Genomic DNA, 26730 nt, shown 5'->3' on the forward strand with positions numbered 1-26730 from the left:
CACGGCTCATGTCTACCTATTTATGTTGATCACTAGAACGCCACTCGTGACGTGCCAGGCGTGGTGCAGTCAAAGCGCCGCTTCCAGGCTTCGAGACTTCGAAAACCCTGGGCTTAAGCTCTTTTTGCGTATTTTTGTTTGACTTGTGAGCAGAATCTATCTAACGGCCAACCCGGTGGGAGGCTGCCATGGCTCGTTCGAGACAAAAGGGGCACAGGAGCCGCTAGCGAAAAAAGTCTGCTCAAAATTTCACTCTGGGCATCTGTAAATGATCGAGACGTTCTCGGTGGAACAGGTCTTGATGATAAGGATTGATGCCCGTGGATGAGGAAAAAGAGAAAAAAGAAGACCAAAAATTTCTGGCGGGCAGCGACCAGGAAGACATACGGTGTGTGGGTGGGATACCGCACGGGCCACATGATGGAAGCTAGGTCACGTGAGGAAACAGCTGGTTGATGTTATGGCTTGTAGTTTGCAGTTTCACCTCTATCATAGTACAGAAACCCATATGCTGTTTCAATAATGCAGTAAGAACTCGTATATGAATAAATACGTCATCTTGTTCAAAAGTGCTGTTACATAGAGACTAACGCAGTATAAGGACAGATCCAAGTCAGGTCTTAACATTGACGTTCTGCACAAGGCAAAGAAGCGAGGTGCACAGACTATACCCTGCTCGGACTAGCGTGGTACGCGGGCCGAACTTTTCCAGGTACGTACCGCGTTCTCCAAAAAAGTTCGAGGAGCTCCCAGTCAAACCCATCGCGACTCCTTGGGAAAATTAGTTGATCCCATCACCAATAGGTCTGCATATAGACCACCCGTCCCTTCGCCACGTTGAAGATATGTCGGCCTCAAGTAGAGGTTGGCATGCGCTCCGCGCCCTTTCCAGATGTAAGTCACCATGCAATCAAAACCAAGCACGTAGCTCTTGTCCATCTGCTCTCTTAAACAATCAGCCCCTAACATGAAGGCAAAACAACAGCTTCACCCCGAGTTTGCGCACAATGTGCCAGGGGAAGCATACAAACGATCCCGCGGCGTGCCTACTCGGCATCTGCGGCCCCGACCGTCTCGGCCGTGGATCCTTCCGCTAGCTCGGAGCCACCAGTCATCCCAGCGAAGCAGTCACCCCAGTACCCGAAATCCGACTACCGCATCCGCTCCGGCCTGATCCTCACCCGAGCACCTCTCCTGACCCGGGACCCGACGCCCTTCGAGTCGGCCTTTTACTTGTACCAGAAGCGGCTGAACGAGCGTCTCGTGTCGCCCTTCATCTCATCCATGTGGTTCAAGCAGGACACGCCGCCGCAGCTGGACTGGAACCTCAAGCTCGATGAGCGCAAGGGTATTTGGGCCAAGGACGTCGGCCACTATAAGCCCCGAGGCTCGACCCGCTGGGCTGACGAGGTGCACCAGGGCTCGCCCCTCGCCGACCCGGAACTGATCCGGGAGCGCCTCCTTGAGGACGCACAGATGCGGTACAGTGATGACGGTGAGCTGCTGCCCGAGAAGGAGAGGCTGCCGGTCGAGAAGCCCCAGCCGAGGCGGTCAGAGGCGGACGAGAAGAATGACTTGAGGAGGCTGGACCGGGCGATGGATCGCACGCTCTACCTCGTGGTGAAGAAGGGTGATGGGTGGGCTTTCCCTGCGAGCGAGGTTCGCACTGAGGAGAACCTGCATGAGGTACGTGATATGGTTTGATGGGTGCTTGTTTACTGCCCTTTTACCGTTTGCTTCTTGTACAACCAACTAACATTCTCCAACAGGCTGCTGCACGTGTGCTCGAGCAAGCCGCTGGTGTCAACATGAACACTTGGATGGTGGGACGTGTACCGGTCGCGCATCACGTGGTCAAGCCCAAGTACAAGCAAGACTCTACTCTGGAGAGCAAGGGCTCAAAGACATTCCTGCTCAAGGGTAGGATCTTTGCGGGACAGGCCGACATCAAAAACAACGCTTTGGGAGTCACCGACTTCATGTGGTTGACTCAGGATGAGCTGAAGAAGCATTTCGACGCTGATTACTTTATGAGCATAAAGAACATGTTCTCGATGCGCTAGAGAAAGGGGCGCAGTTCAACTCATTCATCATTTAGAAGATGGACCTCTTGGCGGATGGCCTTCAGCCAACAAACATGTACCATACTTGTTTTTTCGTATGTATATTGGTAGTAGATTATGTATGAACAGATTCCATCCATGGATAGATGTTGAATGTAAACGTCCTCCGTAAGGCATTTTCATTCATTTAGACATTATGGCCTCATTCATACTCGTCCACCAAAACACCAACAATCCCAACTAATTTACACAGGTGGCATTCTCCAGTGATAACCATGACAAAAGAAACCGGTGAAATCAAATATAGCTAGCCTTGACTCCCATGCCTGCTGTGGCTTTAACCTTGGACCAAGAATTCCCAAGGATGCGTGATACTCGTTCCCTGATCCTTTGCTGTCCAAATATAACCAGCAGGCTTACAATAAATGCAAGCATACGCAACAAAGGCCCTGGGTTTGCCTGTATTGATGCGCTCATCCTCTCAATCAGGCCCTTCAGGTTCGATATGACGATGGCGGCACGCGCCGTAAATGAGGGTGCAGCCACAGCACGTTTATCCTTCCCTTGGGGTTTTGACTTTCTAGAAGTCCCGCCAGGAGGATTCCTCACAACGCGACCGGGCGTCTCCTCGATGCCATAGTCAACCTCGCTACCTTCGCGGCGCACCCTCTCTTCCTCGAGCCGCTTCCTCTCCCTCTCCTCATTCTCGGCCCTGAGCCTCCTGGCCTCCTCCAGATCTCTGCGCAGTTGATCCTCCTGTTTTTGCCTCTCCTGCTTTTCGTGGGCCTCTTGCGCCTCGTGTTCTTCCTGAAGGCTTTGCAGCGCCATGAGGAAGGCCTCGCGACGCTCGTCATCCAACACGGAACTCACGCTAATGAACTCGCGGGCATAGTCCCATTCATTGTTCCGTATGAGGACGTGCAGAGTGTACAGCTCGAGAATTTTGACCCGTGCGTTCAGGTCGCGCGGCGTGTCGGCACCGGAAGGTGTAGGAGCGTGGTGCGGCTTCACGGGAGAGCGCGGCCTTTGGCGCGGGGTGCTGGGGTCCTGAAACTTGCTGTACAGGTCCAGGCTGGGCGTGTTGGAAGCTGCAAGGTACGTCTCCAGGCGCTTCTGATTGAGGCCTTGGTTGTTTGCGTGGGCAAGGAGTAGTGTGGCTCTGCATTGGGGTGTTAGCAGCTGGATAAGTGGGCGTCGACACAGTCTCAGGTAACTCACAAATTGATTACAACGTCAGAGTCGACGTCTCCCTCGATGCCGTGGTAGCCATTGCGAACAACCTCCTCCCAAATCTCACCGTCCCGAACCTTGCTGCAGATCGCCCTCCATTCCTTTGTTCCAAATGATGCCTTGCCCTCCTCCGGGTCCATCTCCATAATCGCATTCAAGGTGGTCAGGTACAGACTCCATACTTTGACTCTGGTGTTCCGGGACGCCTTTGCGACCGGTGTAGGCTCGGCCAACACATCTTCACTGGTTCCCTGGCCTGGCGGCGTCACAAGAGGAAGGACGGTTGAAAGAGCTTCGGGTAAGCGACGCGTCAGGAATAGTGTAGACGCCTGCCGGTATGTTTTGGAAATATTTGACGACTGCCTCCTCGACGTGTTTGTCGATGTGAGGGATGAAATCGAGGACCGGAAGTTGAAAGGGTCTGATGCAGTGGTTGATGGGCTAAGTGTAGCCGTCGGTGATCCGGGGAAAGCCATGACTGCTGTTATGGCTGTTTACTTTTGGTTTGCTCAGGTTCCCCCCGAGGCTTGATTTGGCGGTAGGCGGCTAGCTACGGGTGGGTTTTTTTTCAACGATGGCGTTGGGCGGACAAACCGGCTTAAGCGTAGTTGTTCTAGCATCAACCGACGATCGAGAGACGCGACGAGAATAGAATGAATGTACTGAGAAGAAAACAAATATCAATCACAGCATCTTGGAGGTCAATTGAGGAACGACAAAGGAGAGAAGGGATGTTTCCCCAGCATGCATTCGCGTTCAAATGCCAGTGCCCCCTTCGACTCGTCCAACTCGCCTCGGTGTGCCGCTGCAAAGAGTAAAAGTGGGTGGGGAGCAGGCGGAGTGCGAGATCGCGGGTAGCGTCATGTGCACATACCGCCTAGGAATGCCTCGGCTCAATGAACAAATTCGGCCAACGGACCTGTTGCCAGGACAGACCGTGAAAGCCGCTGTGGTGGGGACGAAAAAATGCTGGAGCTGATCAATAATATAACGGAGATTAAACATTGGCACACGTGTAGCTACAGATGGTACCTACCTACATATTGCAAACTACACACGAAGCCAGGTAAATAAAACAGGAAAAAAAAAAAAAAAAAAAACGTTTTACTACTGTCAGAAACCAACATAGGGAGCGGAGCACCGCACCGTATTCGGCTTCAGTGAACGATCAGATGAATTCGGGATTTTTTTTTTCTCCTCCTTGAACGCTTTGTTAATCAAACGTATAATTTTATTAAACATGCAAGCTCCAAGCATAAATACTTGACAGGCAGGGAAGATGGCGCGGGACTGCCGAGTGCCCCTGAGAAGAAAATACAATCCGGGGAAGCTCCACCACGATGGCGATTGAAATCCCAATGAGGAAGTAGCTCGTCCTCTCGAACCAGAAAATAAACTGAAGCTTTACCCTTCACTGCCATCTGATCCACAAAGTGAAGTGAAATGTGAGGTGGGCTGAAGCTGATAGTTTGTATCGTGTTCATGTGTGGTATATGGTCGAAGAGATCTACACTCAAAAAGGTACCTAGGCAGGTACCTGTCAGGTAACAAGATACACTCACCTTTCCACGATTTCCCTTATAGCTTGCCTCACCTGCCCACCATTACCTACCTATAGCTGAGCATACGGCCTACCCCCAGCATTGATAGTAGGCAGGCACTTGTTTGGAAGGCCCCTCCCAATTTCCCTTTTGTTCCGAACAGCAAACATCACCAACCCTACCTGCCTGGTACCTTACCCAGGTACTGAGCTCAAACTTCAAACTCCAGCATCAGGCGACAGAGCATATGAGCCAAAGGTATCAACTGGCATTTTGCTAGCACATCTAGGCATCTGCGCTGCGACAACCTTGCTGTGAGAGTTTGCTGAAAGTCAACCTGGTGACAGAAAGTTCTTTCACCTGCCTTCTTTGATCGCTACCAGGTATATTCAACCGTCTGTATCAAGCTGATCTTGATTATTGTACAACCAACCGTATTGATCCCTGCGAATGCTCCCGGATCAAACGAAATATCTGGTCCCATGGCGAGCCAATCGTTCTGGGCCGGTTTGGAAACTACCGGCAAAATCATTGATATCGATGCAACCAATTTCTGGAGGTTGCTACCACAAGTCCTCGAAGAAATTGCTGGTGCCGAGTACGTTTCATTTGACCTGGAAATGACTGGCATTCGTGTCAAGAACGGTCTTTCAGACAGGCAAGACAAATTCTCGGTCGAGGAATATTATGCTGCTGCCTGTGAAGTTGCCCAGACTTTTCAGATCATCGAGTTTGGTATGAGTTGCTCTAAGTATGACACAGAAAAGAGTAAGCCGGGGATTTTTATGCTCTATTCCCCTCCATACAGCAAATTCTGGCATCAGCTGCTCTGCGGGTTCTGTCTCTTTTCAATACTCTTGCAAGAAAGCCTAACATCTTGCCCTTCAGGATCCTACGGATGGACTGCCTACAACTTCCGATTGGCACCCTGGTACCTAGGTGACAACAGAACTCATCTGGCGCTGGCCAAATTCTTTGACCGTCGATACACTCTGTCAAGCAACAGCTTTAGGTTTCTCAGAGGCAATAGAGGTGATGACATTACATCACTGGCCCTTGAGAGTGGTATCATGTACCTAAGCAGACAAGAGGCTGACGAGGCGTACAAGTACTTCATCGATCCCGACAAGAAAGTGCGGAATCTGATCGATCTCAACAAAGAAAACTTGGAAGCCAATCTGTTTTACGACTGGGTACGGAGTGCCATCACCTTGTGGCTCCAGGATCCTCACAAACTTGAGTGGCTTAACATTGAAAATCCTGGCGGCGAGAGTCTCACCAACTTGCAACGCCGTCTTGTGTACCAAATTTTGGAATCCGAGTTCAGCCATGACTGTCTACGCGCAGTGCCAAAATGCAAGAATGATTTCATGCAAATCACTCAGAAAGGCGTTAATGCTGCAGAGGAGACGGTGAACCCCCCTTAATAGAAACTTTTCGGATCGGGCCCCAGCTGACCAAAACCAGGCAATACTCCAGCGCATGATTGAGCGCAAGGCCGCAATCAGAGAACAGACAGGTTCGTTGAGCATCTCCTTGGAGCCTCAGCCTGCTCACTTGTTCACTAACGAGTGTAGGATTTCGATTTGTCTTCGAAGCCCTCGTTGGCGGTGATTTCGCAGACGATATTGATATCGGACTCCTTTTGACTCCCGAAGAATATCACATTAAAGGGTCTGCGGCAGATCTCAGGGCCAAGCTGCTTGCAATTGAAGCCAAAGCCAAAGAGAACTCCAGGGTCATTGTCGGCCACAACTCCCTCTTCGATCTCTGCTTCATATACAATTCCTTCATCGGAACACTACCAACTAGCCTTCAGCAGTTCAAGATCGATATACGGGCCATGTTTCCTCGATATGTTGACACCAAATACATGGCAACACAGGATGCGAAAAACATCGAATTTGACCAGAATCTTGAGGAGCTTTACTGCACAGTACAATCCCAAAAGCTGCCATTGTTTCACCCAAAGGCCCCAATGTGTCGTAGCAGTCACCAAGCGGGATATGACAGTTCGTATTTTCTCGTTTTAGCTCACTAGGATTGTGACCCCCGCGCTGCTCTTCTCATTGTGGAAAATTTTGCTGACCTATAGGCAGGCTGGTTGACTATCGTAACATTTCTCAAGTTGTCCTGGAAGTTGGCCAGGGACTCGCAACTTCTAGGGAGCTAGAAGCAACTTGAACCTGCGAATCCTGGAAACAACAATAAGGAGAACGTCAATTCAGGATCTGTGTCCCCAGCTCAGGTTTCTCTGATTGCCCTACAAAGCGATGTAGTGCTGTCAACCCCGCGCTGCCCTCCCGATGCCCCAAGACGACTAGCGGTGAAACATCCGACGCCCGCCCCCGGATTTCTTTCAGCAGTCAATAGTACCGCCTTCACCTTGCCTGCTCGCCAGCTTGACTTGCTGGACTTGACCACAGTCCGCGATGGTCTATGCAGTGTCACTGGACCATTCTCTCTGTTGGATCACCAGGATGGTGCCAAATCACTGCGGCCTCGCGAGGGCAGCCTGATAGATACCGATGCAGTTGAAATCGTCAATACTCTTCCCTTAATACCGACTCGCGGGTCTAGATCCACGGACTGCTCGGTCGACAATAAAACTGTGATCGACCAAGAAGTTTCGACGGACGGTCATCGGATTGATGGTTGGAATTCGCCGATTTTTCGGCTTATTGGGGGAAGGCTTCGCGCAGCACAGGGTGTCATCGATCCCGCTTCCTGAGTGATCTTTTCATGAGCACGCTGGTAGGTAGATTTCTTACCCTTTTGACGCCTATATCAGGCTGTGGACATGTATGGGAAAAGATTTTGGGGCGATGATGATACTATAAAGCCGTCGAATAAAATGGGTTTGTCATTGATAACTATGTATACGAGAGTCACACCGGGATGGAAACGATACGAAGAATACATCCACATGTGACAAAGAAGTCCTTACAAAGCTCAATGCGCACCATGTTTGCGGTGTGATGATTTCAAAGCTGGGTATCTAGATAGTTTAGCTCATCATAGTGGTAAGGCCAATCTGCTGCTGTGCAGGTAGCCCATACATCGAATCGACACAAGTGACGATAAGCTTTCCTCTACCATGCAGCCTCCTTTGCTGCGGTAGCCAGTCGTCGTGCGTTCGACAGTAGACATTTCCCCAATAGGACAGGACCGGGACTTGGGGTTAGTACGTCCCGGTCCTGTTTGTCTTCTTTTGATAGAAAAGCTGTGGGAGTGATAGGTCAGCAACGTGTTGATTCTCATAAAATGAGTAGATTCAGAGCAACTTACATCTGTCCTTGAGCTGCCCAAGTTTATAATCTTGGGACAACCGTCTCTGTCCTTCTCCAGACGGGTACACTCGAAGCAGTAGAAAGCATCCGAAATTCCCTAATATTTTGAGCATTAGTGACTGAGATTTATAAATGAAGGGACCCTGGAAGTGTTATGCTGATGACGGGGTTTCACATACCTCTCCTCCGCAGACGACGCACTTGTTCTGGTAGTTTCCAAAACTGCACTCGTCACATATGCGGACCAGCGTTGTCGGGCGGACGTAGGAATCACAGACCGGACACTTTCCGTCGCACTTGTCGCAGAGGCGGCCGATGGCTATGCCAGGCTGCTTCCGGCACATGACCAGATCAGGGTGATGTCGTGACATGTTTGTTGGTGGGTTGACGAGAGGAGTCGGTAAGAGGATGTGAGAGACTAGAAAGCTCTCTTTAATTTTCAAAATATTCCTTCCCTTATGCAAGGCAATGAATTTAGTCTGATACCTAGCCAGAGGTGTTTGGATTTATCAGCTTTGATACAGACAGTCGCCTCTCACTAAGGCTCACCAATCAATCCACGGGGCAACAACACACGCGCGCGCATTCTCCATCGCCTCCAAAATTTCCATTTTGTTCCAGCGCTGGTCGTCGCCAGGCGTGGAGCCGCGCTAAAGCTGCATTGTGGATCTTGTTGCGTCAAGGCCCCACCCATGCGAGATCGAAAAAGGTAGCGGGTTGGGCACCAGGGTCCGAGCTATAGCGACGAATCATTGACAGCTACCCTGACTTCCTAGCTTCCTTTTACTTGAAACACCCTACCTACGACCTTGCCCAACAAAGCGGCCCAAGTTTTCTAGTCGAGACTGCGATACTCAGCATAGTACCCAAACTGCTACAATCTCTCACATTTATAAATCATTCCCGTCCGTCCCATCAGGCTCATCTCAAACTTGGACTTGGTTGAAGGGGGCCTGGTTGCGACGCCATGGCTACGGCCGAGACCCCTCTTATACACAAGGAACCTGTCGCACACGATTTCGTCGCGAATTCCCAACAAGACATAACTGGTAGCCCAGATAAACCCGAGCACACGAATAGTATTGACGAAGTCGCTGGTGGAGTAGCTTTTGAGACGAGCATCCATCCCAGCGCAAAGCCCGATACGATGATGATAGAGCCGGAAAACACAGAAACGGAGCCTGTTAATGAAGGCGCAGGCACAGGAGAGATGTCCGCTGAGGTTGCCGGGTTGCCCAAGGCTCTTGAGGAGCCCAGTCACATCTCTCAGAAAAACCAAGGAGTTACGCCACCAAAGCTTGGCGCTGACAGACCAATGTCGCCTCCCTCGTCGAGGAAGCGTGGTGCGTCGGAAGCAGGTCTGGAGCAGGAACACGACAGACCCAAGGAGCGGCGGCGGGACTTTTCGCAGGAGGAAAAGAAGCGCGGGCAACGCCTATTTGGAGGGCTGCTAAGTACCTTGAGCCAGAAACCTCCCGGACGGCGGCAGCCCGTCGAGCGAAAACAGCACGAGAAGACGCAGCAACGCAAGGACGAAGATAACAGGCGAAAGGCCGAGATCCAGGAGAAGCTAGCAAAACTCAACCGGAAACGGAAGATACAGCAGATCAAGCTCGACGAACAGACTGTGAGTTGCTTGTGGGCCGTGTGCCAAGACGTCAGAGGGGCCTTTGCACACGGCTGACTGAGTAATACGACAGATGCATGCCCGTCACGATGACATGCTGGCAAAAGCGTATAGCCTGCGGACAAAAGCTCGGCCACAATTGGTAAGTAAAGCGGAAACGTCAACCGAGACTGTCTGAGACGCCAAGGCAAACGCAAAACAATATACTGACAGTAATGACTTCCATAGTACTACCGTCCATGGGAACTTACCAGTGAAGAAGAAGACATAATCGACGAGCAGGTCCGCGATGCCAAAAACGACATAGAACGAGAACTCAGAGAGTTTGAGCGCACCAAACAGCAGAGACTTGAGCAGCTGGGAGTGCAGCTTTCAAACAAGCCCACAGATGGCAAAGACGACAGAAGAGCCTCAGCGGTCGGTGAGCCTCTTGACACTCAAGTACCTAACTCAACAAGATCGTCAGATTCTACTAATCATCCCCATCCCAAACCCGTTGAAAGAGATCATGATGAAGTCGTCGAGACAGAGGAGGACACGGTAATCTATTAACTTGGACAGTCCTACTTCGGCCAAGGCTAGCTGCTCTGATTCTCATATTATATTTGTATACCATGTGTTGATAAAGATGAAAGTTGCAAGGAACAAGAGACTGTAATCCAAGCTTCTGAAGTTGATCTTGTGAGAGCGTTGTGAGCGGCTGTGTTTTCAATATCGCAGCAATACGCGACGGCTGCATTACTTTTCTACACTTAATGTTTACTCGAGCGAGCAGGGTTTCTGAATCAACTATCTCGCCAATTTTACACGCCGACTTTCAACGTTTACTGAGCAATGAAGGGGCTTAGTTCGTCTAAGAGACATGGTTAATGTTTGTCTTTGGTAGCGTGGTGCAGGGTAGCTTACCGGCATAGTAATGTACAGGTAGTTCATCCCACCGCCCCACATTGAACGGATCTCCACTTTAGCCACAGCTAGAGCTGATTACGCGCCTCGCCTGCCTTGCGAGCTGTTACTAGCGTCCGGTCTCATGAATAGCAGTGCCAAACTCGCTGGCAGCCAACCAACTGTCGACCATCGGAACTCCAACAAATCAACATTTCCCTCTAGAGTTTATCAAACCCATACCCACCGATTGAGGATCCGCATATCCCAACTGATAATTTGATACCACATCATTCCTCACAATACGCCGGGAGAGCTTGTTTTGCCCTGCAGCAAAGGATCCAGTTGGTCCGGAATCATCCTAACAAGCCCTAAACCCCATCCTTGACGACCCAACATGTCGACCCTCGAAGAGCTTGATGACCTCGACCGTCAAGAGCGCGAGGACAAGGATAAGAAGGATGGCAAGAAGGATGGCGGCAAAGACGACAAGAACAAGTCTGGTGATGGTGACGATGAGATGAAGGATGCGGAGCCCGAGGAGGATGATGTCCTCGACGAGGAGATTTTGAGCCTCAGCACACAGGATATCCTGACCCGGAGGCGGCTGCTCGAAAACGACTCGAGGATCATGAGGAGCGAATATCAGCGGCTCTCGCACGAGAGGCAGACGATGCAAGAAAAGATTAAGGACAATCTCGAAAAGATCGCAAACAACCGGTGAGTCGATGCATGTCCTGCGGGGTTCATGGACCAGATGGGCTCTAGGGGGGGCGGTGTTTTCATGTCACAATCTTGGCTGACATATATTGTCCAAACAGTCAACTTCCTTACCTGGTCGGAAACGTTGTCGAGCTCCTGGATCTTGACCCAACAGCCGAGTCGTCGGAGGAGGGCGCCAACATTGACCTGGACGCCACGCGGGTCGGCAAGTCAGCAGTCATCAAGACGTCCACAAGACAGACAATATTCCTACCTTTGATCGGTTTGGTCGACCCAGCAACCCTCAAACCGGCTGATCTGATCGGTGTGAACAAGGACTCGTACCTCATCCTCGACACGCTGCCCGCAGAGTATGACAGCAGAGTCAAGGCCATGGAGGTGGACGAGAAGCCCACTGAAAAGTACAGTGACGTTGGTGGTCTGGACAAACAGATCGAGGAGTTGGTGGAGGCTATTGTCTGGCCCATGAAGGAGGCAGAGCGCTTCAAGAAGATTGGCATCAAGGCACCTAAAGGTAATGCGCGATTCTATCCTCGCGCGCCAGCTCTACACCCTAGGGATATTTAGTATGCTAATTTGGGAAAATCACAGGTGCACTGATGTACGGTCCTCCTGGAACCGGAAAGACGCTCCTGGCTCGTGCATGCGCGGCCCAGACGGATGCAACCTTCCTCAAGCTTGCCGGTCCTCAGCTGGTACAGATGTTCATAGGAGATGGAGCCAAGCTGGTGCGCGACTGCTTTGCCCTCGCCAAGGAGAAGGCACCGTCCATTATCTTCATAGACGAGCTGGACGCTGTAGGAACAAAGCGTTTCGACAGCGAGAAGTCAGGTGACCGTGAGGTGCAGAGGACCATGTTGGAACTGCTCAACCAGTTGGACGGTTTCGCATCTGACGACCGCATCAAGGTGCTGGCGGCGACCAACCGTGTCGATGTGTTGGACCCTGCCCTGCTGCGTTCCGGACGTCTTGACCGCAAGATCGAATTTCCGCTCCCCAACGAGGAAGCGCGGGCACAGATTCTCAAGATTCACAGCCGAAAGATGCGTTTTGACCCAGCAGTCAACTGGGGCGAGCTGGCACGGAGTACCGACGAGTTCGGTGGTGCTATGCTGAAGGCTGTCTGCGTTGAGGCCGGCATGATTGCTCTCCGTATGGGCAAGAACAAGATTGGGCACGAGCATTATGTGGACGCCATCGCCGAGGTGCAGGCCAAGAAGAAGGACGTAAGTAAAGACATGGATCCGTTCCGTTCCTTTTCGGCCTTTCCGTACCCTGGCCTTTGCATATTACCCTTTCTATACCATTTTCCTACTCTGTTTGGGGGAAATTGCTGACTCGTCTCGCTCTAGACCGTCAACTTTTACGCGTGATTTTTGCATACGGTACAGGCGACGATTTCGTTGTTCAAAAGGGACACTGTGCTTGGATTCATGGCTCACGCAGCTTCTTCTCGGCTGCATAGAGCTAGCAGGTTCGGGACATAGATTATGGCACAGGAATGATACCGCGGGCATGATAGACGACGTCAACCCTTACCTCCCAGACCTGTTTTGGTGATGTATTAGTAAAAGAGGTATCTTCGGGACTCCTCGAAGCGATTCACGGGATTCTGCGGGCTGTTACAGCCGAGGCTTTGCGCACAGGGAGCATCAATGCGTGATTTGTTTCCCTTCAGCCTCATGTACAAGCGATGCATGTTGGGTCTTCACCCGTTTTGACCCGTGATATCACCACAAGCGGCATGTCACTTTACGGTAAGGGCCATACGATATCAATATCTCCCTGTATGTATTCGAGACAAAATTGCCGATGATGTGAGTACCTGCCAGTCCCTACGCAGTATGTGTGTACTTCAATAAGTTGCAATATGACAAATCATATAATGAAAGTATGTACACGTCGACGCATCGATATCTACCCATGTATACACATTGTTGCCTAGTTAAATTTATATAGGTACGGAGGTGCCTCGTTGTATTCTTAAGCATCCCCATTGTACGATGACTCAGCCGATTATAGGGGCGGTGGCAAGTAGTGCCAAGTATTTTCTGCTTGGACGCTTCAACCGCTTTAGGCGTTGGGTCCGATGAGGGGTCGCATTCGCATTCATTGTAGTGCTATTTGCTGCGTGACGAAACCAGATGTTTACGCCCAGAAAACAACACAAGCACAAAAACGTCAAAAGATACCTACAAACGACAAACTCATGGGATCGCATGATCACATGAGCTGAAAGGATTACAGGCAAAGAAAAAAAAAACCCAGGGAAATAATGGGGAGCATTTCCCGTAAAATTCCTCTTGGACAAATTCTTGCAGCTTAGAGTGAATTAGCTGCTGGATACCTGACCCATCCATCTATTCCGACAGGCCGAGGTATCTTGGGTTTCCTTTACCCACCCTGTTTTTTTCATCATGTTGTTGATCTCGTCACACAAACCCCCTTTTTTAAATCCCACCTGGTCCCAGCGGGTTGGTGCCGAATGTCTTTATAGGTTATTACATAAATTCTACTAAAGTTGTAGAATTATCCGCTTCTCTTTCTTCCTCTCTTCGTTTATGTGTTCATTCCCAATCAAGGAGTCAATTATTAGTTACGACTGGAAATAAACCAAACTAGAGTGGTTCACCATCATAGTCAACTAGAGCCAAGGGGTATATAATTAACTTCTCACCACCCCGCCAACCTCCTCTGTCTGCCTCTTTCATACCTACACGTGACATCGCCGAACCTACAAACAACTTACAGCCATCACCACCATCGCCATGGCCTCAGCCAACCTCGCCAAGTTGGCGCCCAACGACCCTCGGGTCGAGCACAAGGACGTGCAGGTAAACGGCAGGACCTACCACTACATGCTGGCCCGGCCCCCCGCAGGCGCCGAGCCCAAGGCCACCATCCTCCTGGTGCACGGCTTCCCAGACCTGGGCCTGGGGTGGCGCCACCAGGTCCCCGTCCTGGCCGCGCAGGGCTTCCAGGTCGTGGTGCCGGACATGCTCGGCTACGGCGGAACCGACGCGCCTCAAGACGTAGAGCCGTACCGCCACAAGTCCATCATCGACGACCTGCTGGCCCTGCTCGACTCGCAGGACCTCATCGTGCCGCTCGGCCCGAGCAGGGAGCGCCGCGTCGTGCTGGGCGGCCACGACTGGGGCGGCCAGATCGTCTGGCGCTTCACCGAGTGGTACCCCGAGCGCATCGCCGCCACCTTCTCCGTCTGCACGCCCTTCTTCCCGCCCATGCCGTCCTTCATCGACCTGTCCACCCTGACCCAGATCATCCCAAGCTTCAAGTACCAGCTGCAGTTCGCGTCCGAGGAGGTCGTGGACCGCACCACGGGTCCCGACGGGAAGCCGAGCCGCGCCGTCATCCGCGACTTTCTCAACGCGCTGTGGGGCGGCGCCGGCACGATCCAGGCCGCCGACGCGCCCAAGGGCTTCACAGCGGCCGAGGGCGTCAACTTCTCCATCATCAAGGACCTGCCGCAGGCGCAGCTGATGAGCGTCGAGGAGCTCGACTTTTATGCGGACCAGTACTCTCGCAATGGCATGCGCGGGCCGACAAACTGGTACCGGCTCAGAAAGTTGAACTTTGAGGACGAGCTGACCTTGATCGAAAGGAGGCAGAAGCAGGCCGAGGAGACGGGTGATGAGCCCAAGATCAAGACCCCATCGCTCTTCATCTCGGCCTCGAGGGACGTCGCCCTGCCGCCTGCCATGTCGGCCAACATGGACATGTGCTTCGAGAGCCTGACCCGTGGTCACGTCGACGCTTCGCACTGGGCCCTCGTCGAGGCTGCCAGCGAGGTCAATGCTACCATTCTGAGCTTCTTGGACAATGTCATTAAGCCAAAGGCATCCCTGTAGGGGCGGCAAGCCCTCTCTCTGCTCGATAAATTCATAGTAGCATGGTCGGGTGTCGAAAACTGGAATACATAATGTAAAAGAACGAAAAAGTAAAATAAAAGTAGAAACGTTCAGAATCAAATTCACACACGCCAAGTGATAAATATTTGAACTGCATTCCAAGTGGATAGGAGTTTATTCTCTTCTATCAAGCTTCCAACCGAGCGTGCTGGACGTTCTCGCCGGCCACGCGACCTCGACTTGACCTTCCGCCGAGCAAAGATGAAGTACAGTTCTAGTGTACACCATCCCCTCAAGATCACCCCTCGAGGGTTTTAAAACAAAGGAAAATTCTGTAGATATACACAAGACAGAGAGTGAGAGAGCGTGTTTTTGTGTGTGTTTGTTCGAACGAGTGTGAGCGAGTAGTATATACTCTGGTGTCCAGCCTCTGGACGGCGGGCGTCAGTTAGTAGGATGCAGGTTTTCATCCGCACGCCCAATGAAAGACCCCCAAAAAAAGTGACAAAATCGCTCAACAAATCGCCCATTTCTTTTAGATAAGCCAACCGAACCCCTTGAATACCCCTGTATGGCCCTTGTATGAAAAAAAACGCCGCAAAAATCCCTTAGTAAAAACAAAACATTACTGGATTACGAGTAATGTTGGGAGCAGGATCGGAAGCTCATATGGTGGGTATCATCATATGGTCCCGCCATGCTCTCAGCTGAAATTCAAGACGCCATCCATCCGTTTCCGTTTGCCATTAGGGTTGAAAAAAAAGACATAGAAAAGTACATAGAAAATGTCCGATGTGTGGACAATGCTGCGAGAGTTGTTGCTGTTTATGTGCTATAGCAGCACAATTTATGAGGCCGCCGTAGTGGGCTGGGCCTCGTACGCAGGAGGAGGGGAATCTTCCCTCTCGTCCCAAAAGCTGGGGTTGCGTTGCTTCTCATCGTAGACTCGCTTGGCAATCTCGCCAGCCATCTTCATTATCCAGGCTTGTTCCAAAATAACTGAAGGGGTTTCGGAGCGCGGCCCTCGACGTTTTGAGTCGCTGCGTTTGTCATTTTCTGATGTCCGCACAGGTGCCGCGGTCTCCTTTTCTGGTGTCGACCGTGCAACTTGGGGCTGAGAAATCTCGGCAGATGCTGTCGCTTCATCCGGGTTGAAAAGGTCACGGCGCAGAGCCGGACGTTGCGGAAGAGCGCTTCTCTCCCCGCCCAAGCCAAAACGAACCCGACTCGAGCCAGACATGGTCAGTTCTGGCTGTTCTTCAGGGTCCTCAGGAATAGAGTCCGACATGGTAATCGACTCTGAAGCTTGTACTGAGGCAGAATCAGACATCGTGTCGCCCATCTCACTACTGGCAGCCGTGTCAGTCTTGCGTCGAAGATTAACGACCCTTGTCTTCTTTTTCCTGTTGGCGTAAGGCTTTGCATTTCTGCTCGCGGCAAGGCCGAGACCAGTAGTGGCAGATCCCAGGCTAACAAGTGACGGTCGAGACGGCAGTTGTCCATTGTTTTGACTGCTCGTATCCGAGAATGTATACACCGTTGATGTGCCATGGAAAGAGTGTGATTTGACCAGGCTGGGCGTAGTTAACGGCGTAGTGCTGCTTGCCTCGGGCTTGTCCACCGGGCCAGCTTTCGCCCTGAATATCACCTCAGGAACCGAAGGCGTGAAAAGTGACGAGGTAAGTTGAGTGTTAACCAGGTTTCCAAGACGGAACAGGTTCTTCTGGGAGAACAGAGATTGCAACTCGGCCCCACCATTAACAGCTATGCTTGATATGTCTATGGGATCCAAGAGATTTCCATGGGCATCCACAGCATCGAGTGGTGGGCTGGCGAAAGGGTTGACGGCTTGCTCATCCATTTCGTTCGTCTTTTCGTGGTCCTCCTTGGACATTTGTTCGGGACACCAGAGCTGCAGCGACAGCTTGTGGATGATTGCCGGTAGCTCGTCCATCATCAAATTTCTTAGCTTCCCTTCGATAGTCCTTTGAAGATAATCTCGGACGAACTGGATCGAGTCGAAGGTCGACGAGACCTTGAGAGACTCGAGAGGATCATTGCGGAAAACCAGGGTGAGTCCCTTTTGTTTCGAAAACACTAGAATGATGAAAGCCGAGAGCTTGATCTCTGATAATGTTATTTGCAGAGGTATTGTCAGGCCCGAGGCTGCTGCAAGTGGCTCTGGTGATGTGAAGCTTGGCTTTGAATAGAGATATGTGTTGAGGGGGTTTGCCTGTGGTTGGCATGTTAGCACAAAATGCCTTGCATAGCTGTCGCGTATCCATGACAAAAAAAAGGTGAGGATAAATGCTCCTCGACAGCATCAAACCTCGTGACCAGCAACTTTGTGGGCACAAGTGAACAGTATATCCGCATATCCAGCGCACGCTCCTGGAGTTGTCATAGCTCATTTGTGCATATTCATGCCTCAGATATGTGTTACTCGCTCAGGGGTTAAGCCAGATTCAATGCAATTGCGTAGAGTGGGGAGGGAAACACAGGGGATGGCATAGATTCTCAGTGCCGTATGTGATGGGGTTGGTGTGCAGTGCGCTCCTCGGAGATGGCGAGCATGGAGTACGCAGCAGTAACAGGCCTGGCGGCATTCGGGTAGAGATAGGCGTCAGCCAAGGAACAGCACATACTTGGACTCGTGTCTTCAGCGTCAGAAAGGCATCTCCAGAATATGTCATCTTGAAGATGCCCCTGAATCGATCCTCTGCCAGATCGCCAATCTCGAGGATCTCAAGCTCCGGAGGCACGGAGCCCAGGTTGAATTCGGTAACGAGGATGTCATCGACAATTATCGGAGGTTTTGGTGATTTGTTCAAGGCAGTCGTGAGCAGGTCTCGGGCGCGCTTGTAGAAGCTCGCGTCGGCCGTCAGCGGCGACCAGTTGAAGTTGAATGCCATGTTTGGATGGCGGTTCTTAGACAATCATCGCGTGCTTCGGGGGTGATGAGCCGTAGGCAGCTCCTTCGCCAAGTTTCTCTCGTTTTAGTGATGCTGTCGAGGGCTATGATTGTATCGTGCGCGCGCGCTGACGCCCGAGGTTTTTAATGCGACGGGGGGGCGAGGGCTGCGGAATTAGGGATGATGTTTCGCGGCGAGGAAAATGTTGTTCGGCAGGTTCTCGCTGGATGAAAGTCGCTCCTGAGCTCCTCTATGAAATCGTCAACCAAAAACAGGAAAGGAAACAAAAGTATGTCGAGCAAGGAACTAAGGAAGGAGTGAATGTTTTGCAAGCTTGTTGTTGATCCGATTGACGAATTCTATAATAGGGCAGTGCACAAGGCAAGACTTTGATGACGCTAAGCGGGAGTTCACGGCCGGAAGTGAATTTGTTTTGGGGGGAATTCCGAGGGCTCTTGCTGTAAAATTTTTTGGAGATTGCGCATGGAAGCTCCTGGAGCAGCCCCAGCTACGAGTGGAGCCATATACGCCCACCTTTAGCCAATCACAGCTGCCAAGGTGTAGGATCCCCTTGGTGCGAGCTGCTAAGCAAAACAAATATTACATATGATAAGGTCATAGGAGGTCGCGATTGACAGCTGATCCGGCTTTAGCAAACAAAGCGCTCATCATCCCATCCATCGCCACACCACTGCCGGTTGAATCACCTGTTGCGACTTTTTGTAGAGTTGTTTTAGGCAATATTACTATGATTTAGGTACACGTTGGGATAGGAACGAGACAAGCTAGCACATCTTCAGGGTCTAGGTCTAGGGCTTGCATGTGCTTGCTACGGCTTTGCATAGACCAAAACAAACATTTTTTTTCTTAACTTTTTGCTCGTGACTTTCTGTCGCGTGCCTCGGGGACACGGGAACTCGGAAGGTCCCTGTCGACGAAAAATGTGGAAAAATGCAACGGCGCAGAAGCGGGGTCAGGGCCGGGTCGCCCACAAGCGCAAGCAAGCTGCAAGCAAGACTTACTCGTTGGTTATAGTAGTAATTAGCCCGTCATCGCCTCGGTCAATGCACTATGACATCGACGGGTGGGACGCTTTGAATTGGCATTGTCAAATGCCTACCTAGTCAGTTAGTTATCCTTTCCCCGGAAAATGTGTTTAATTGATGCATGCAAAAATTGCATTCAAAGGCATGTCATTTAAAAGTTTTGAAAGGGTTCTCATCCAAGGGTTTCAATCATGTCTCGTCCATAGGTCAGGTAGGTGCCTAGAACTACCTAGACTAGTAGCGTGTACAGGTAGTCGAAGGCTTTAGATGCGACTTGTCTTTGAGGGTGGGGAACAACAAACCCGGCAAATAAAGGGGTGAGTACCGTACCACGGTTACAAGCTCTGGGGAGAAAAGGGATGGGATGAGAACCAGGGTTGAGCAAGGAGCGTATAACAACAACATACTACTGGTAGAAGTAATCGAGGTGCGTTTCTCTCAACAATACTAACACTATATTTAGTTAGGTACCTATGTATCTATGTATGTATTGAGAAGAAAAGACAAGGTAAGTGAAAGAGCGGCTTTGATCTTCTTTTATGGCTTAAAGCCACCCAGCCATCAATGAGGACCTAGACCTAGACCTAGTCATAAGGCGCATATCCGATAACCAAGGGTAAGGTAAGATTGGAATCAAATGCATCCATGTCATCAAATGTCAATTGAGGCAAGTGTCAAAGACAGACAGACACCCAGCTGAACGCCTACCTGCCCTCGCGGCTTGTCAGATCAATTTTGCACAATTCCTGCTCACCGACAGGTTGTTCCTGCCCTTGACCCTTGAAACCTGTTTTGTCTCGCTGCAGCCACCATCGCTTTAGGGTCACCAATCCATGCTATGTTCAGGATACATTTAATTCCATCCCAAGCTGTTTAGCGGCGGCCTTGAGAGTCATTTGTCATTGTCAATAACAACCACATATCAACAACCGCGTGCGACAAATTGAATACCAATACGGTTGTTGGCTGTCTCAACTACAAATAAACAAACAAACAGTCACATCAACAGAAAAACCATAGCCATCTGCGAGTCTCTGGTACTGTATTCAACATGGCCCAAGCTATCCACACCCTGCGCCACTCACCCGAAGTGCAAGCCTTCCCGACAGGGTTGGGAAGTGCGGTCAAATATGTCGGTGAGGGAATGGCAAACGTTGTCTTTAGCTTCCCCGAGGCTCAGGACTCGATGCGTGACTTGCTTATCCGGGTACCCAAAGATGTGACGGGGGACCATGAAGAAATTCACAAGCATTGGTGCGAGAACGTCTATCCATTGTTTGAGTCGAGGGATCTAGTCCCTCAGTACCTTGTCAAAATTGAGGGACAAGATGACATATTGGTTAGGCTGAGGAGTGAACTCGAGGCAGCCGAAACCAAGGGACAACGAAAATCAAAGATGAAGGGGACTAAGATCAAAACTGACATTCGCACTGCAATGTTGATACATGATATGCGTCCAAGTTAGTCTTACTCGTGTTCTCATATGCATCCCCGGTCATTAATATTTTTTTCCTCTATCTCCCGGTGCTACCCCTGGAAGAACTAGATTAGTGCTCATGCAACTTGCACGCAGGGAACGACAACGAGATACTCATAGAGTTCAAGCCAAAGTGGCTGGAGCAGTCGCCCACTGCGCCCAAGGATGCCACCAGATGTCGCAACTGCGCGCGAGAGGCCTACAGAAACAACAAAAAGGGCACCGGTGATTCGATTCTCTGTCCTCTGCGCTTTATGGACAGAGCCGGCGAAGTGTCGATGGCACGGGTCAAGGAGTTCATTACCAAGGGTCTGGGTATTTCATCAGGCTCGCCGGCGGCGATCACGCTGGAAAAGTGGCTTCGGGAAAACACCCTGCTCCCGCATCTCCACGATGCTCAGGTATCCAATGATAGCACTGGTGTCTTGGAACCCAAAGACCAGTTCAAGCTGGGCCTCGCCATGACGCTACGCGACTGTACTTGCTATGTTCGACTCTCTCGCCAGGGTAGTAGCATTGAGAAGGTGGAAGCAAGGCTGGGAGATTTGGACCTGAAGGACCAGACTACCAAACTTGACTACTGGAGGGACATGGAGCTAGAGCTGCAGGAACAGGGCTACTATTTGAGCAATGAAAAGCCGCAGCAGAAGACAGACTGTCTGTTGTCGTAGCAATACTTCTTTTGACTCTTAGTATAGTTAATATATATATAAAAAGAGCTGCTCCATAGACGAGCAAACACTAAGTTCCTGTTGTATTAAAACAATAAAATAACAATTCCTACCTATTCATCAAGGTTGGTATCTTTTTTCCCCAATCCCACCGAAACGCCATGCGCCCAAGACAATGCCAGAAATATGATCTCCATCAAGTCGCTTCTATCATACCACCAACCACCAAGCATCATTTTGCGGAAGCTGTCTGCTTCCTTAACTTCTGCAGAGCAGCCTCTTTATTCTTCAGCTGAGTCTGCAGCGTGCTCATCAGCGCCTGTGCCTTCTCCTGAGCTTTCTTGAGCCTCTCGACCTCGAGCTGCTCCGTGTCGCGGCTGAAAGGCTGCCCGGGCCTGTTGCTCAACGGGATCATGGCGCTCCTCTCGAGCACCCCTCCCTCGGTCCGCACCCCGCCGACGGCGGGCGCGGAGCCCTTGCCCTTGCCGCGGTTGGCGCCGGCGGCCGTGGTCGGCAGGGCACCGCTGGTCAGGACGTCGTAAAAGACCTCGTAGGGCTCGTTGAAGATCTGCTCCTCGTAGGTCCAGGCCGTGACCTCGCCCGACGCGCGCATGGCGTCCTTTTCGGCGTCGGTCCGCCCGTACGGATGCAAGCGCAGGTGGTGGTACAGCGTCTGCGGCTTCTCGCCCGATTCGGGCACGTAGTAGAGCTTTATCGCGATCTCGAACTCGCCCCACCCTGTCTCGTTAACCACGAATGCTTTTCCGGGTTCGCTGTCGACCACTGGCACGATTTTAAGGTTTTGGGTTAGCAATCGGAAACCCATCGGGGCGCAAGAAAGCGAAAAGCTGGCGCCACAAAAAAAAAAAAAAAAAAAAAAAAAACGTACTTCGTATGTGGTTCGGGATGGATTCGTGCAGCTTGAACTGCACCCGCTTCAGCCAGTAGGTCACATCGGTGTCCTCGACACCCTTGACAAAGACCTGCCACGAGTGCGTGTGGTCGTCGGGTACGCCGGGCGGCTTGGGATTCTTTTCATCGTCAAACGGTTTCGCCGTGGTCCCGTAAATAAATGGCCGGTGTACCGAGGTGCCCTTGACGCGCTTGCCCAGGTTGTTCTGTGGTGCCATGGTTGGGGGAGAATAGTGAATGTGATATGGCCCTGCGGTTTTCGCCTTGCGGGAATGCGAAAAGAAAATCGCAGCCTCACCCTCTGCTGTAAACGCACCTGAGCACCCTGTTGGATTGCCAAAGTGGGGGGTCGCGGTCCATGCTAATTAAGCAGCATTTGCACTGTTCGAGAAGCTCCGATTTGTTACGATGATGGAATTTGTGGGGTGGCGCGTCTCAATCGCCCCATTTTCATTCAAACTCACGTTGGAGGCTTGTCAGTGAGCTGTCAGCCTTGTGAATTTCACAGTAATTCTAGCTCGAAGTCAAGTAGATGCCGCCATGACGTAGACCATAAACATTCACACTCACTCTCAGTCTCCTTTTCTTTATTTTCGGTGTACCTACGCTCAGACACTTTGCCCTATTTGATTGAGCAGCCAGGATCATTGAGGTCGTTTCAATTCCTGTCAAGCCTAAAAGCGTGTACCAGTGTATCCATCCTTCATTATCATCTCTAAAATGTCTGCTGCTAAAGCTGCAGCCAAACGGCTGGTCGTCTGCGGAGGCAACGGCTTTCTCGGATCAAGAATTTGCAAATACGGTGTCACAAGAGGTTGGGATGTTATTTCAATAAGGCAAGTGATTTTTAAAATTCTCAAGACATGCTGATGCCTGCTTCACCGGTTTCTTCAGCTGTTCTCAAACCTTCCATTGAACATCATCCAGCTGACATCTAAGCCTCAAAACAGCCGCTCAGGTGAACCGCACTGGGCATCGGTGGGACCAACGGCATCCCCGCCTCCGTGGGCTCACCAGGTCAGCTGGGAGCGGGCCGACATCTTTCAGCCAGAGGCCTGGGCTCCCCTGGTGAAGGGAGCCGACTACGTCGTGCACAGCATGGGCATCCTGCTCGAGGCCGACTACAAGGGCGCCATATCCGGGAGGGAGAACCCCGTCCAGGGGCTGAAGAAGGCCTTTGCGGCGAAACCCCCCTCGGATCCCCGCCAGCTGACCTACGAGATGATGAACCGCGACAGCGCCATCACGCTTGCCAGGGAAGCCTCCAAGGCGAACGTCGGTGCCTTTGCTTACATCTCGGCGGCCGGGAACGCCCCCGTGCTCCCGGCCAGGTACCTCAGCACCAAGCGCGAGGCGGAAAGCACCATAGCCAGCGAGTTCCCCAGGATGCGCAGCGTCTTCATCCGGGCGCCATTTTTGTACGACACTTCCAGGCTTTTCACGGTCCCCATGGCGGCGCTTACGGGTCTCGGTACATTGTTCAACCGGACCACCGGTGGGGTCTTTGGGAACTTTCTGGGTGCAGCAGCCATCAAGCCGCTCAAGGCAGAGGATGTGGCCGCCGCAGTGATTGAAGCTTTGAGCGAGGAGGATGTCCGGGGCCCAATCGAGGTGGCCGAAATCGAGGAGCTGGCCAATAAAGGCTGGAGGAAAGGCATGCTGTGAAGTAACACATTCAGGTGGACCTTGAAGCAGAGTTGGGCCATGTTGTACACCATGTATTATTAGATACCCGTCTAATCTCTTGCCGGCCAATGAGCCTGCTTTACGCCATAATTCCAGTCATCCAATACGCCATCCCAACCTGTCGCCATGAGGTAATAGTAAAATATTTCTGGGAAGAAAGAACAAAAAAGGAAGGAAACGAAGCTCCATAGGCTCATATCATCGTGCCGCGCTCGAAACTTTCTCTGATCTCCGCCGTGTACTTGTTGTAGAACCTTGCCAGCTTTTGGTTGAACTGCTTGTTCTTGTCGTTGATATATGTGACGTCGTCATCCTCTCCGTTCTTGGCCATGCGGGCCTTCCTCTTCTTGGCCGCGACGTCCTCGGCCTTCTTCATATCGTTGACCAGCCTGTCTATGGCCTCCTTGTCGGGCTTGTTCTTGGCAAAGTCGGTAGAGTCGGTGGTGGAGTAAAATGTGCCCGCGCGATCGACGGCGATGAGCTCGCCGTCCTCCGTCTCGACGATGTCCAGCGTCCCCGCGGCCGCGGCCTTGTCGATGGCGGCCATCTTGTCCTTTGCGTAGCGCTCCATGTCGGGCGGCATGTTTTTGAGCTGGCGCTTGTAAATCTTTTCGGCCTCGTGCCTGTAGTCCTGGAAGGCGTTGTTGTCGCGCGCCGCCTCCTTCTTCTTGACGCGCTTGTCCCACCGCTCGCTCTCCTCGGCCGTCCAGTCCCAGGCCCGCTTGCGCTCAAAGTCGCCGCCGCTCTCCTCCACATCCGCCTTGAGGATCTTGTGCGACGCGATGGCGTGCCGCCGGTGCAGCGCCGTCAGCTGCGAGGGGTCCGACGCCTCCCGCCGCGACTCGGCCGTCGCCGCCTTGAGGTTCTGGTCCGATGACGTCTTGGCGCGTGCCTGCAGCGCGCGGAAGCGGGCCATGCGCTCCGCCGCTGCCGTCTTGGCCGTGTTCCCCGGCTCCGTTGTGCTTGTGGTGGTTGTCTCTGGGGATGCCTTGTCGCTGTTTGTTGTGGCCTCGTTGCCGGCGGTATTTGATTCGGCAACCGCTGCTTCGGTTGGTGTACTGTCGCTCATTTTTGTATCTCCTTTTATAGATTTGTTAATCGGGTTTCTAGTCGGCAGACCTCAATAGTCTGTGTTGTTGCCAGTATCCTGAAGGCCGGGTTGTGTTGGCGGGGAAAAGTTGTGATGGTGAAGAGTTAATGAATACTACGTAAATTCACGCTTGCACGAGCACCAAAGAATGTCGTCGCCTTCGGACTATCCACTGATGGCAGAGGAGCAGCCCCACAAATGTTCCCTGTAATTACTCCTGAGTCCTGCCTCATGAGTGAACTCAAATCTACAAGCACATCACATTCATTAATTTATTTTATTTTTCTATATTTCCCACGAAAACCAATTTCGGAGCATAGAGGTATTGATTTCGCGCCGCCGACCACTGAAGATTATTTGTGGCATAAATAAGCTACCACATACATCAAAGATCATCCAGCCGACCAAGGAGAAGTCGTTTCTCTTTCGAGGCAGGCTGGAGTCAACTTACCCTGCATCGCTACCACCCGCAAAGTTCGACTTCAAGCGACACCATGTCACACAATACCTAAATCATCGTCCTAGATGACAGATCAAATGATGAATTGCTGGGAAATAGTAGGCCAGATCTTCACTAGGATCGAGTTTGATTAATGTTCAACTTGATGTCGGGTTCTCGCAGAGAGAGGCTGGTGTCCGCCGGCGACACTACTTGAAGCAAACAGTTACGACACCAACGTAATGTTTCCAGGTCGGTTCAAGCCCTGGAGCCAACAAACCTTGATTTATTTATTACAGAACAAAGTCCCCTGGCACTTGCACAACACTAATTGTGTGTTGGTTCTCGGCCCTGGGTTTTGGCCTTGGTTTTCGGCATTGGTTTTCGGCATTGTAACAGTCGATCATCGATTGACTATATCCGCGGATGGTCCGAGAAGTCGTGATCCTTGGATCAGTATTCGACTGTCTAAGCCCAGTGGAAAGGTTCCGGACTGCTCAAACTTTCAGTGCATATTGCTGGGCAATGGTGTCCTAGTGGCGCCTCCAGGCCAGGCGAGACTCGATTGACAGCATCTACTCGCTCTCCTTGACTGATTAGCTACTGAAGTGCAAAACTTGTTTTACTTAGCGTCGAGGGCTCTCGCCTTGCCTCCTGCAGCGGCGCGCTGCTGGCCCTGGATCCTTTGGAATGGGCGTTTAACTTTGTTCATTTTGTCTCAAGGCAGCTTAAGTTGTTCTGCCCGGTTTACACAAGTGTGTAATACCCAATACACCTCCAAGACCTCATCTTCGCCCTCTTGTCCTTTAGTGTTCAACCCGAGGCAGTGGTTCATACTATTTTCTAGCGCCAGCCTTTTCAAATACGCTTCCGAAGCACTGTCCAATACGAATGAAGTACGGTAGCTAAAATATCTACTGTCCGGTTGTGCCGGGGCTGCTAGTCCAGTGGGCGCAGCTTGTTCCTTACCGTGAGTACAAGACCCAAGCCTCCTCCTAACCTAGTTCTAAGCCCCGGTACGTACCGGTAGACTCCAGCCTGCGTCCCCGGTGTCTAGCTCTTGTAGATAAACTTATTGCTCGTGACTGTGCGGCACTTTGAGCGGGTAGTTCCTAACGCCGTTTTTCTGTCTGTCTGTCTTGTTAAACTCCACATACCTACGCTCGGCTCCGAGCCTTTTCCTTTGTGATTGATCACACTTTTCCCCCAGGTAAACTATTCTAGAGGCAGCTGCCAACATGCAAATGCGGCAGGAAACTCGGACATCAA

General features: G+C 51.5%; 12 protein-coding genes across 12 annotated transcripts; 7 read left to right on the forward strand and 5 right to left on the reverse strand.

Annotated features, from left to right (window-relative positions):
- Positions 1 to 788: 788 nt before the first annotated feature.
- Positions 789 to 2315, forward strand: MGG_05170 (54S ribosomal protein L17). The gene is made up of 3 exons (XM_003712660.1): positions 789 to 894; positions 986 to 1686; positions 1770 to 2315. Exons 1-3 carry the CDS (start codon positions 846 to 848, stop codon positions 2061 to 2063), a joined length of 1044 nt encoding a protein of 347 aa, XP_003712708.1. The 5' UTR covers positions 789 to 845; the 3' UTR covers positions 2064 to 2315.
- Positions 2077 to 4106, reverse strand: MGG_05171 (peroxin 26). Its single transcript, XM_003712661.1, has 2 exons — positions 3282 to 4106; positions 2077 to 3222 (listed from the first exon to the last, which is right to left on the reverse strand). Exons 1-2 carry the CDS (start codon positions 3767 to 3769, stop codon positions 2361 to 2363), a joined length of 1350 nt encoding a protein of 449 aa, XP_003712709.1. The 5' UTR covers positions 3770 to 4106; the 3' UTR covers positions 2077 to 2360.
- Positions 4107 to 5316: 1210 nt separating this feature from the next.
- On the forward strand, positions 5317 to 6875 carry MGG_05172 (uncharacterized protein; the record flags this gene model as incomplete). Its single annotated transcript, XM_003712662.1, has 4 exons — positions 5317 to 5569; positions 5723 to 6246; positions 6314 to 6353; positions 6412 to 6875. The coding sequence occupies 4 exons, from the start codon at positions 5317 to 5319 to the stop codon at positions 6873 to 6875; spliced, it is 1281 nt and encodes a 426-aa protein (XP_003712710.1).
- An 801-nt stretch (positions 6876 to 7676) lies between these two features.
- Positions 7677 to 8734, reverse strand: MGG_05173 (uncharacterized protein). Its single transcript, XM_003712663.1, has 3 exons — positions 8304 to 8734; positions 8123 to 8221; positions 7677 to 8057 (listed from the first exon to the last, which is right to left on the reverse strand). The coding sequence occupies exons 1-3, from the start codon at positions 8493 to 8495 to the stop codon at positions 8016 to 8018; spliced, it is 333 nt and encodes a 110-aa protein (XP_003712711.1). The 5' UTR covers positions 8496 to 8734; the 3' UTR covers positions 7677 to 8015.
- Positions 8735 to 8888: 154 nt separating this feature from the next.
- On the forward strand, positions 8889 to 10669 carry MGG_05174 (uncharacterized protein). The gene is made up of 3 exons (XM_003712664.1): positions 8889 to 9751; positions 9825 to 9893; positions 9980 to 10669. The coding sequence occupies exons 1-3, from the start codon at positions 9092 to 9094 to the stop codon at positions 10301 to 10303; spliced, it is 1053 nt and encodes a 350-aa protein (XP_003712712.1). The 5' UTR covers positions 8889 to 9091; the 3' UTR covers positions 10304 to 10669.
- Positions 10670 to 10755: 86 nt separating this feature from the next.
- On the forward strand, positions 10756 to 13347 carry MGG_12925 (26S protease regulatory subunit 6A). Its single transcript, XM_003712665.1, has 4 exons — positions 10756 to 11356; positions 11458 to 11873; positions 11951 to 12585; positions 12712 to 13347. Exons 1-4 carry the CDS (start codon positions 11034 to 11036, stop codon positions 12730 to 12732), a joined length of 1395 nt encoding a protein of 464 aa, XP_003712713.1. The 5' UTR covers positions 10756 to 11033; the 3' UTR covers positions 12733 to 13347.
- Positions 13348 to 13827: 480 nt separating this feature from the next.
- MGG_05175 (epoxide hydrolase 2) lies at positions 13828 to 15407 on the forward strand. Its single transcript, XM_003712666.1, has one exon. It carries the CDS (start codon positions 14128 to 14130, stop codon positions 15226 to 15228), a length of 1101 nt encoding a protein of 366 aa, XP_003712714.1. The 5' UTR covers positions 13828 to 14127; the 3' UTR covers positions 15229 to 15407.
- Positions 15385 to 18594, reverse strand: MGG_05176 (mitochondrial distribution and morphology protein 34). Its single transcript, XM_003712667.1, has 2 exons — positions 17874 to 18594; positions 15385 to 17461 (listed from the first exon to the last, which is right to left on the reverse strand). Exons 1-2 carry the CDS (start codon positions 18138 to 18140, stop codon positions 16076 to 16078), a joined length of 1653 nt encoding a protein of 550 aa, XP_003712715.1. The 5' UTR covers positions 18141 to 18594; the 3' UTR covers positions 15385 to 16075.
- A 1195-nt stretch (positions 18595 to 19789) lies between these two features.
- Positions 19790 to 21445, forward strand: MGG_05177 (uncharacterized protein). Its single transcript, XM_003712668.1, has 2 exons — positions 19790 to 20646; positions 20760 to 21445. The coding sequence occupies exons 1-2, from the start codon at positions 20238 to 20240 to the stop codon at positions 21332 to 21334; spliced, it is 984 nt and encodes a 327-aa protein (XP_003712716.1). The 5' UTR covers positions 19790 to 20237; the 3' UTR covers positions 21335 to 21445.
- MGG_05178 (AF-9) lies at positions 21308 to 22561 on the reverse strand. Its single transcript, XM_003712669.1, has 2 exons — positions 22224 to 22561; positions 21308 to 22117 (listed from the first exon to the last, which is right to left on the reverse strand). The coding sequence occupies exons 1-2, from the start codon at positions 22462 to 22464 to the stop codon at positions 21567 to 21569; spliced, it is 792 nt and encodes a 263-aa protein (XP_003712717.1). The 5' UTR covers positions 22465 to 22561; the 3' UTR covers positions 21308 to 21566.
- A 183-nt stretch (positions 22562 to 22744) lies between these two features.
- On the forward strand, positions 22745 to 24127 carry MGG_05179 (NAD dependent epimerase/dehydratase). The gene is made up of 2 exons (XM_003712670.1): positions 22745 to 23082; positions 23197 to 24127. Exons 1-2 carry the CDS (start codon positions 22967 to 22969, stop codon positions 23909 to 23911), a joined length of 831 nt encoding a protein of 276 aa, XP_003712718.1. The 5' UTR covers positions 22745 to 22966; the 3' UTR covers positions 23912 to 24127.
- On the reverse strand, positions 23978 to 25138 carry MGG_05180 (pre-mRNA-splicing factor SYF2). The gene has a single exon (XM_003712671.1). The coding sequence runs from the start codon at positions 24999 to 25001 to the stop codon at positions 24126 to 24128; it is 876 nt and encodes a 291-aa protein (XP_003712719.1). The 5' UTR covers positions 25002 to 25138; the 3' UTR covers positions 23978 to 24125.
- Between the last annotated feature and the right edge of the window lie 1592 nt (positions 25139 to 26730).

Source organism: Pyricularia oryzae, chromosome 3 (assembly GCF_000002495.2).
Source record: "Pyricularia oryzae 70-15 chromosome 3, whole genome shotgun sequence".
Taxonomy (NCBI): domain Eukaryota; kingdom Fungi; phylum Ascomycota; class Sordariomycetes; order Magnaporthales; family Pyriculariaceae; genus Pyricularia; species Pyricularia oryzae.

Bases quoted from the DNA above. Each gene is read 5' to 3' on its own strand.
- MGG_12925 (XM_003712665.1), top strand. From the start codon at position 11,034: ATGTCGACCCTCGAAGAGCTTGATGACCTCGACCGTCAAGAGCGCGAG. The intron at 11,874-11,950 runs GTAATGCGCGAT...GGAAAATCACAG, and splicing joins TGGCATCAAGGCACCTAAAG to GTGCACTGATGTACGGTCCT. The intron at 12,586-12,711 runs GTAAGTAAAGAC...GTCTCGCTCTAG, and splicing joins TGCAGGCCAAGAAGAAGGAC to ACCGTCAACTTTTACGCGTG.
- MGG_05176 (XM_003712667.1), bottom strand. From the start codon at position 18,140: ATGGCATTCAACTTCAACTGGTCGCCGCTGACGGCCGACGCGAGCTTC. The intron at 17,462-17,873 runs GTATGTGCTGTT...TGCCAACCACAG, and splicing joins CGCTGAAGACACGAGTCCAA to GCAAACCCCCTCAACACATA.
- MGG_05170 (XM_003712660.1), top strand. From the start codon at position 846: ATGTCGGCCTCAAGTAGAGGTTGGCATGCGCTCCGCGCCCTTTCCAGA. The intron at 895-985 runs GTAAGTCACCAT...GCAAAACAACAG, and splicing joins GCTCCGCGCCCTTTCCAGAT to CTTCACCCCGAGTTTGCGCA. The intron at 1,687-1,769 runs GTACGTGATATG...ATTCTCCAACAG, and splicing joins CTGAGGAGAACCTGCATGAG to GCTGCTGCACGTGTGCTCGA.
- MGG_05179 (XM_003712670.1), top strand. From the start codon at position 22,967: ATGTCTGCTGCTAAAGCTGCAGCCAAACGGCTGGTCGTCTGCGGAGGC. The intron at 23,083-23,196 runs GCAAGTGATTTT...GCCTCAAAACAG, and splicing joins TGGGATGTTATTTCAATAAG to CCGCTCAGGTGAACCGCACT.
- MGG_05178 (XM_003712669.1), bottom strand. From the start codon at position 22,464: ATGGCACCACAGAACAACCTGGGCAAGCGCGTCAAGGGCACCTCGGTA. The intron at 22,118-22,223 runs GTACGTTTTTTT...AAATCGTGCCAG, and splicing joins CATCCCGAACCACATACGAA to TGGTCGACAGCGAACCCGGA.
- MGG_05173 (XM_003712663.1), bottom strand. From the start codon at position 8,495: ATGTCACGACATCACCCTGATCTGGTCATGTGCCGGAAGCAGCCTGGC. The intron at 8,222-8,303 runs GTATGTGAAACC...TCAAAATATTAG, and splicing joins GCGTCGTCTGCGGAGGAGAG to GGAATTTCGGATGCTTTCTA. The intron at 8,058-8,122 runs GTAAGTTGCTCT...TCACTCCCACAG, and splicing joins TGGGCAGCTCAAGGACAGAT to CTTTTCTATCAAAAGAAGAC.
- MGG_05177 (XM_003712668.1), top strand. From the start codon at position 20,238: ATGGCCCAAGCTATCCACACCCTGCGCCACTCACCCGAAGTGCAAGCC. The intron at 20,647-20,759 runs GTTAGTCTTACT...ACTTGCACGCAG, and splicing joins GATACATGATATGCGTCCAA to GGAACGACAACGAGATACTC.
- MGG_05174 (XM_003712664.1), top strand. From the start codon at position 9,092: ATGGCTACGGCCGAGACCCCTCTTATACACAAGGAACCTGTCGCACAC. The intron at 9,752-9,824 runs GTGAGTTGCTTG...GTAATACGACAG, and splicing joins TCAAGCTCGACGAACAGACT to ATGCATGCCCGTCACGATGA. The intron at 9,894-9,979 runs GTAAGTAAAGCG...TGACTTCCATAG, and splicing joins CAAAAGCTCGGCCACAATTG to TACTACCGTCCATGGGAACT.
- MGG_05175 (XM_003712666.1), top strand. From the start codon at position 14,128: ATGGCCTCAGCCAACCTCGCCAAGTTGGCGCCCAACGACCCTCGGGTC.
- MGG_05180 (XM_003712671.1), bottom strand. From the start codon at position 25,001: ATGAGCGACAGTACACCAACCGAAGCAGCGGTTGCCGAATCAAATACC.
- MGG_05171 (XM_003712661.1), bottom strand. From the start codon at position 3,769: ATGGCTTTCCCCGGATCACCGACGGCTACACTTAGCCCATCAACCACT. The intron at 3,223-3,281 runs GTGAGTTACCTG...ACCCCAATGCAG, and splicing joins TCTGACGTTGTAATCAATTT to AGCCACACTACTCCTTGCCC.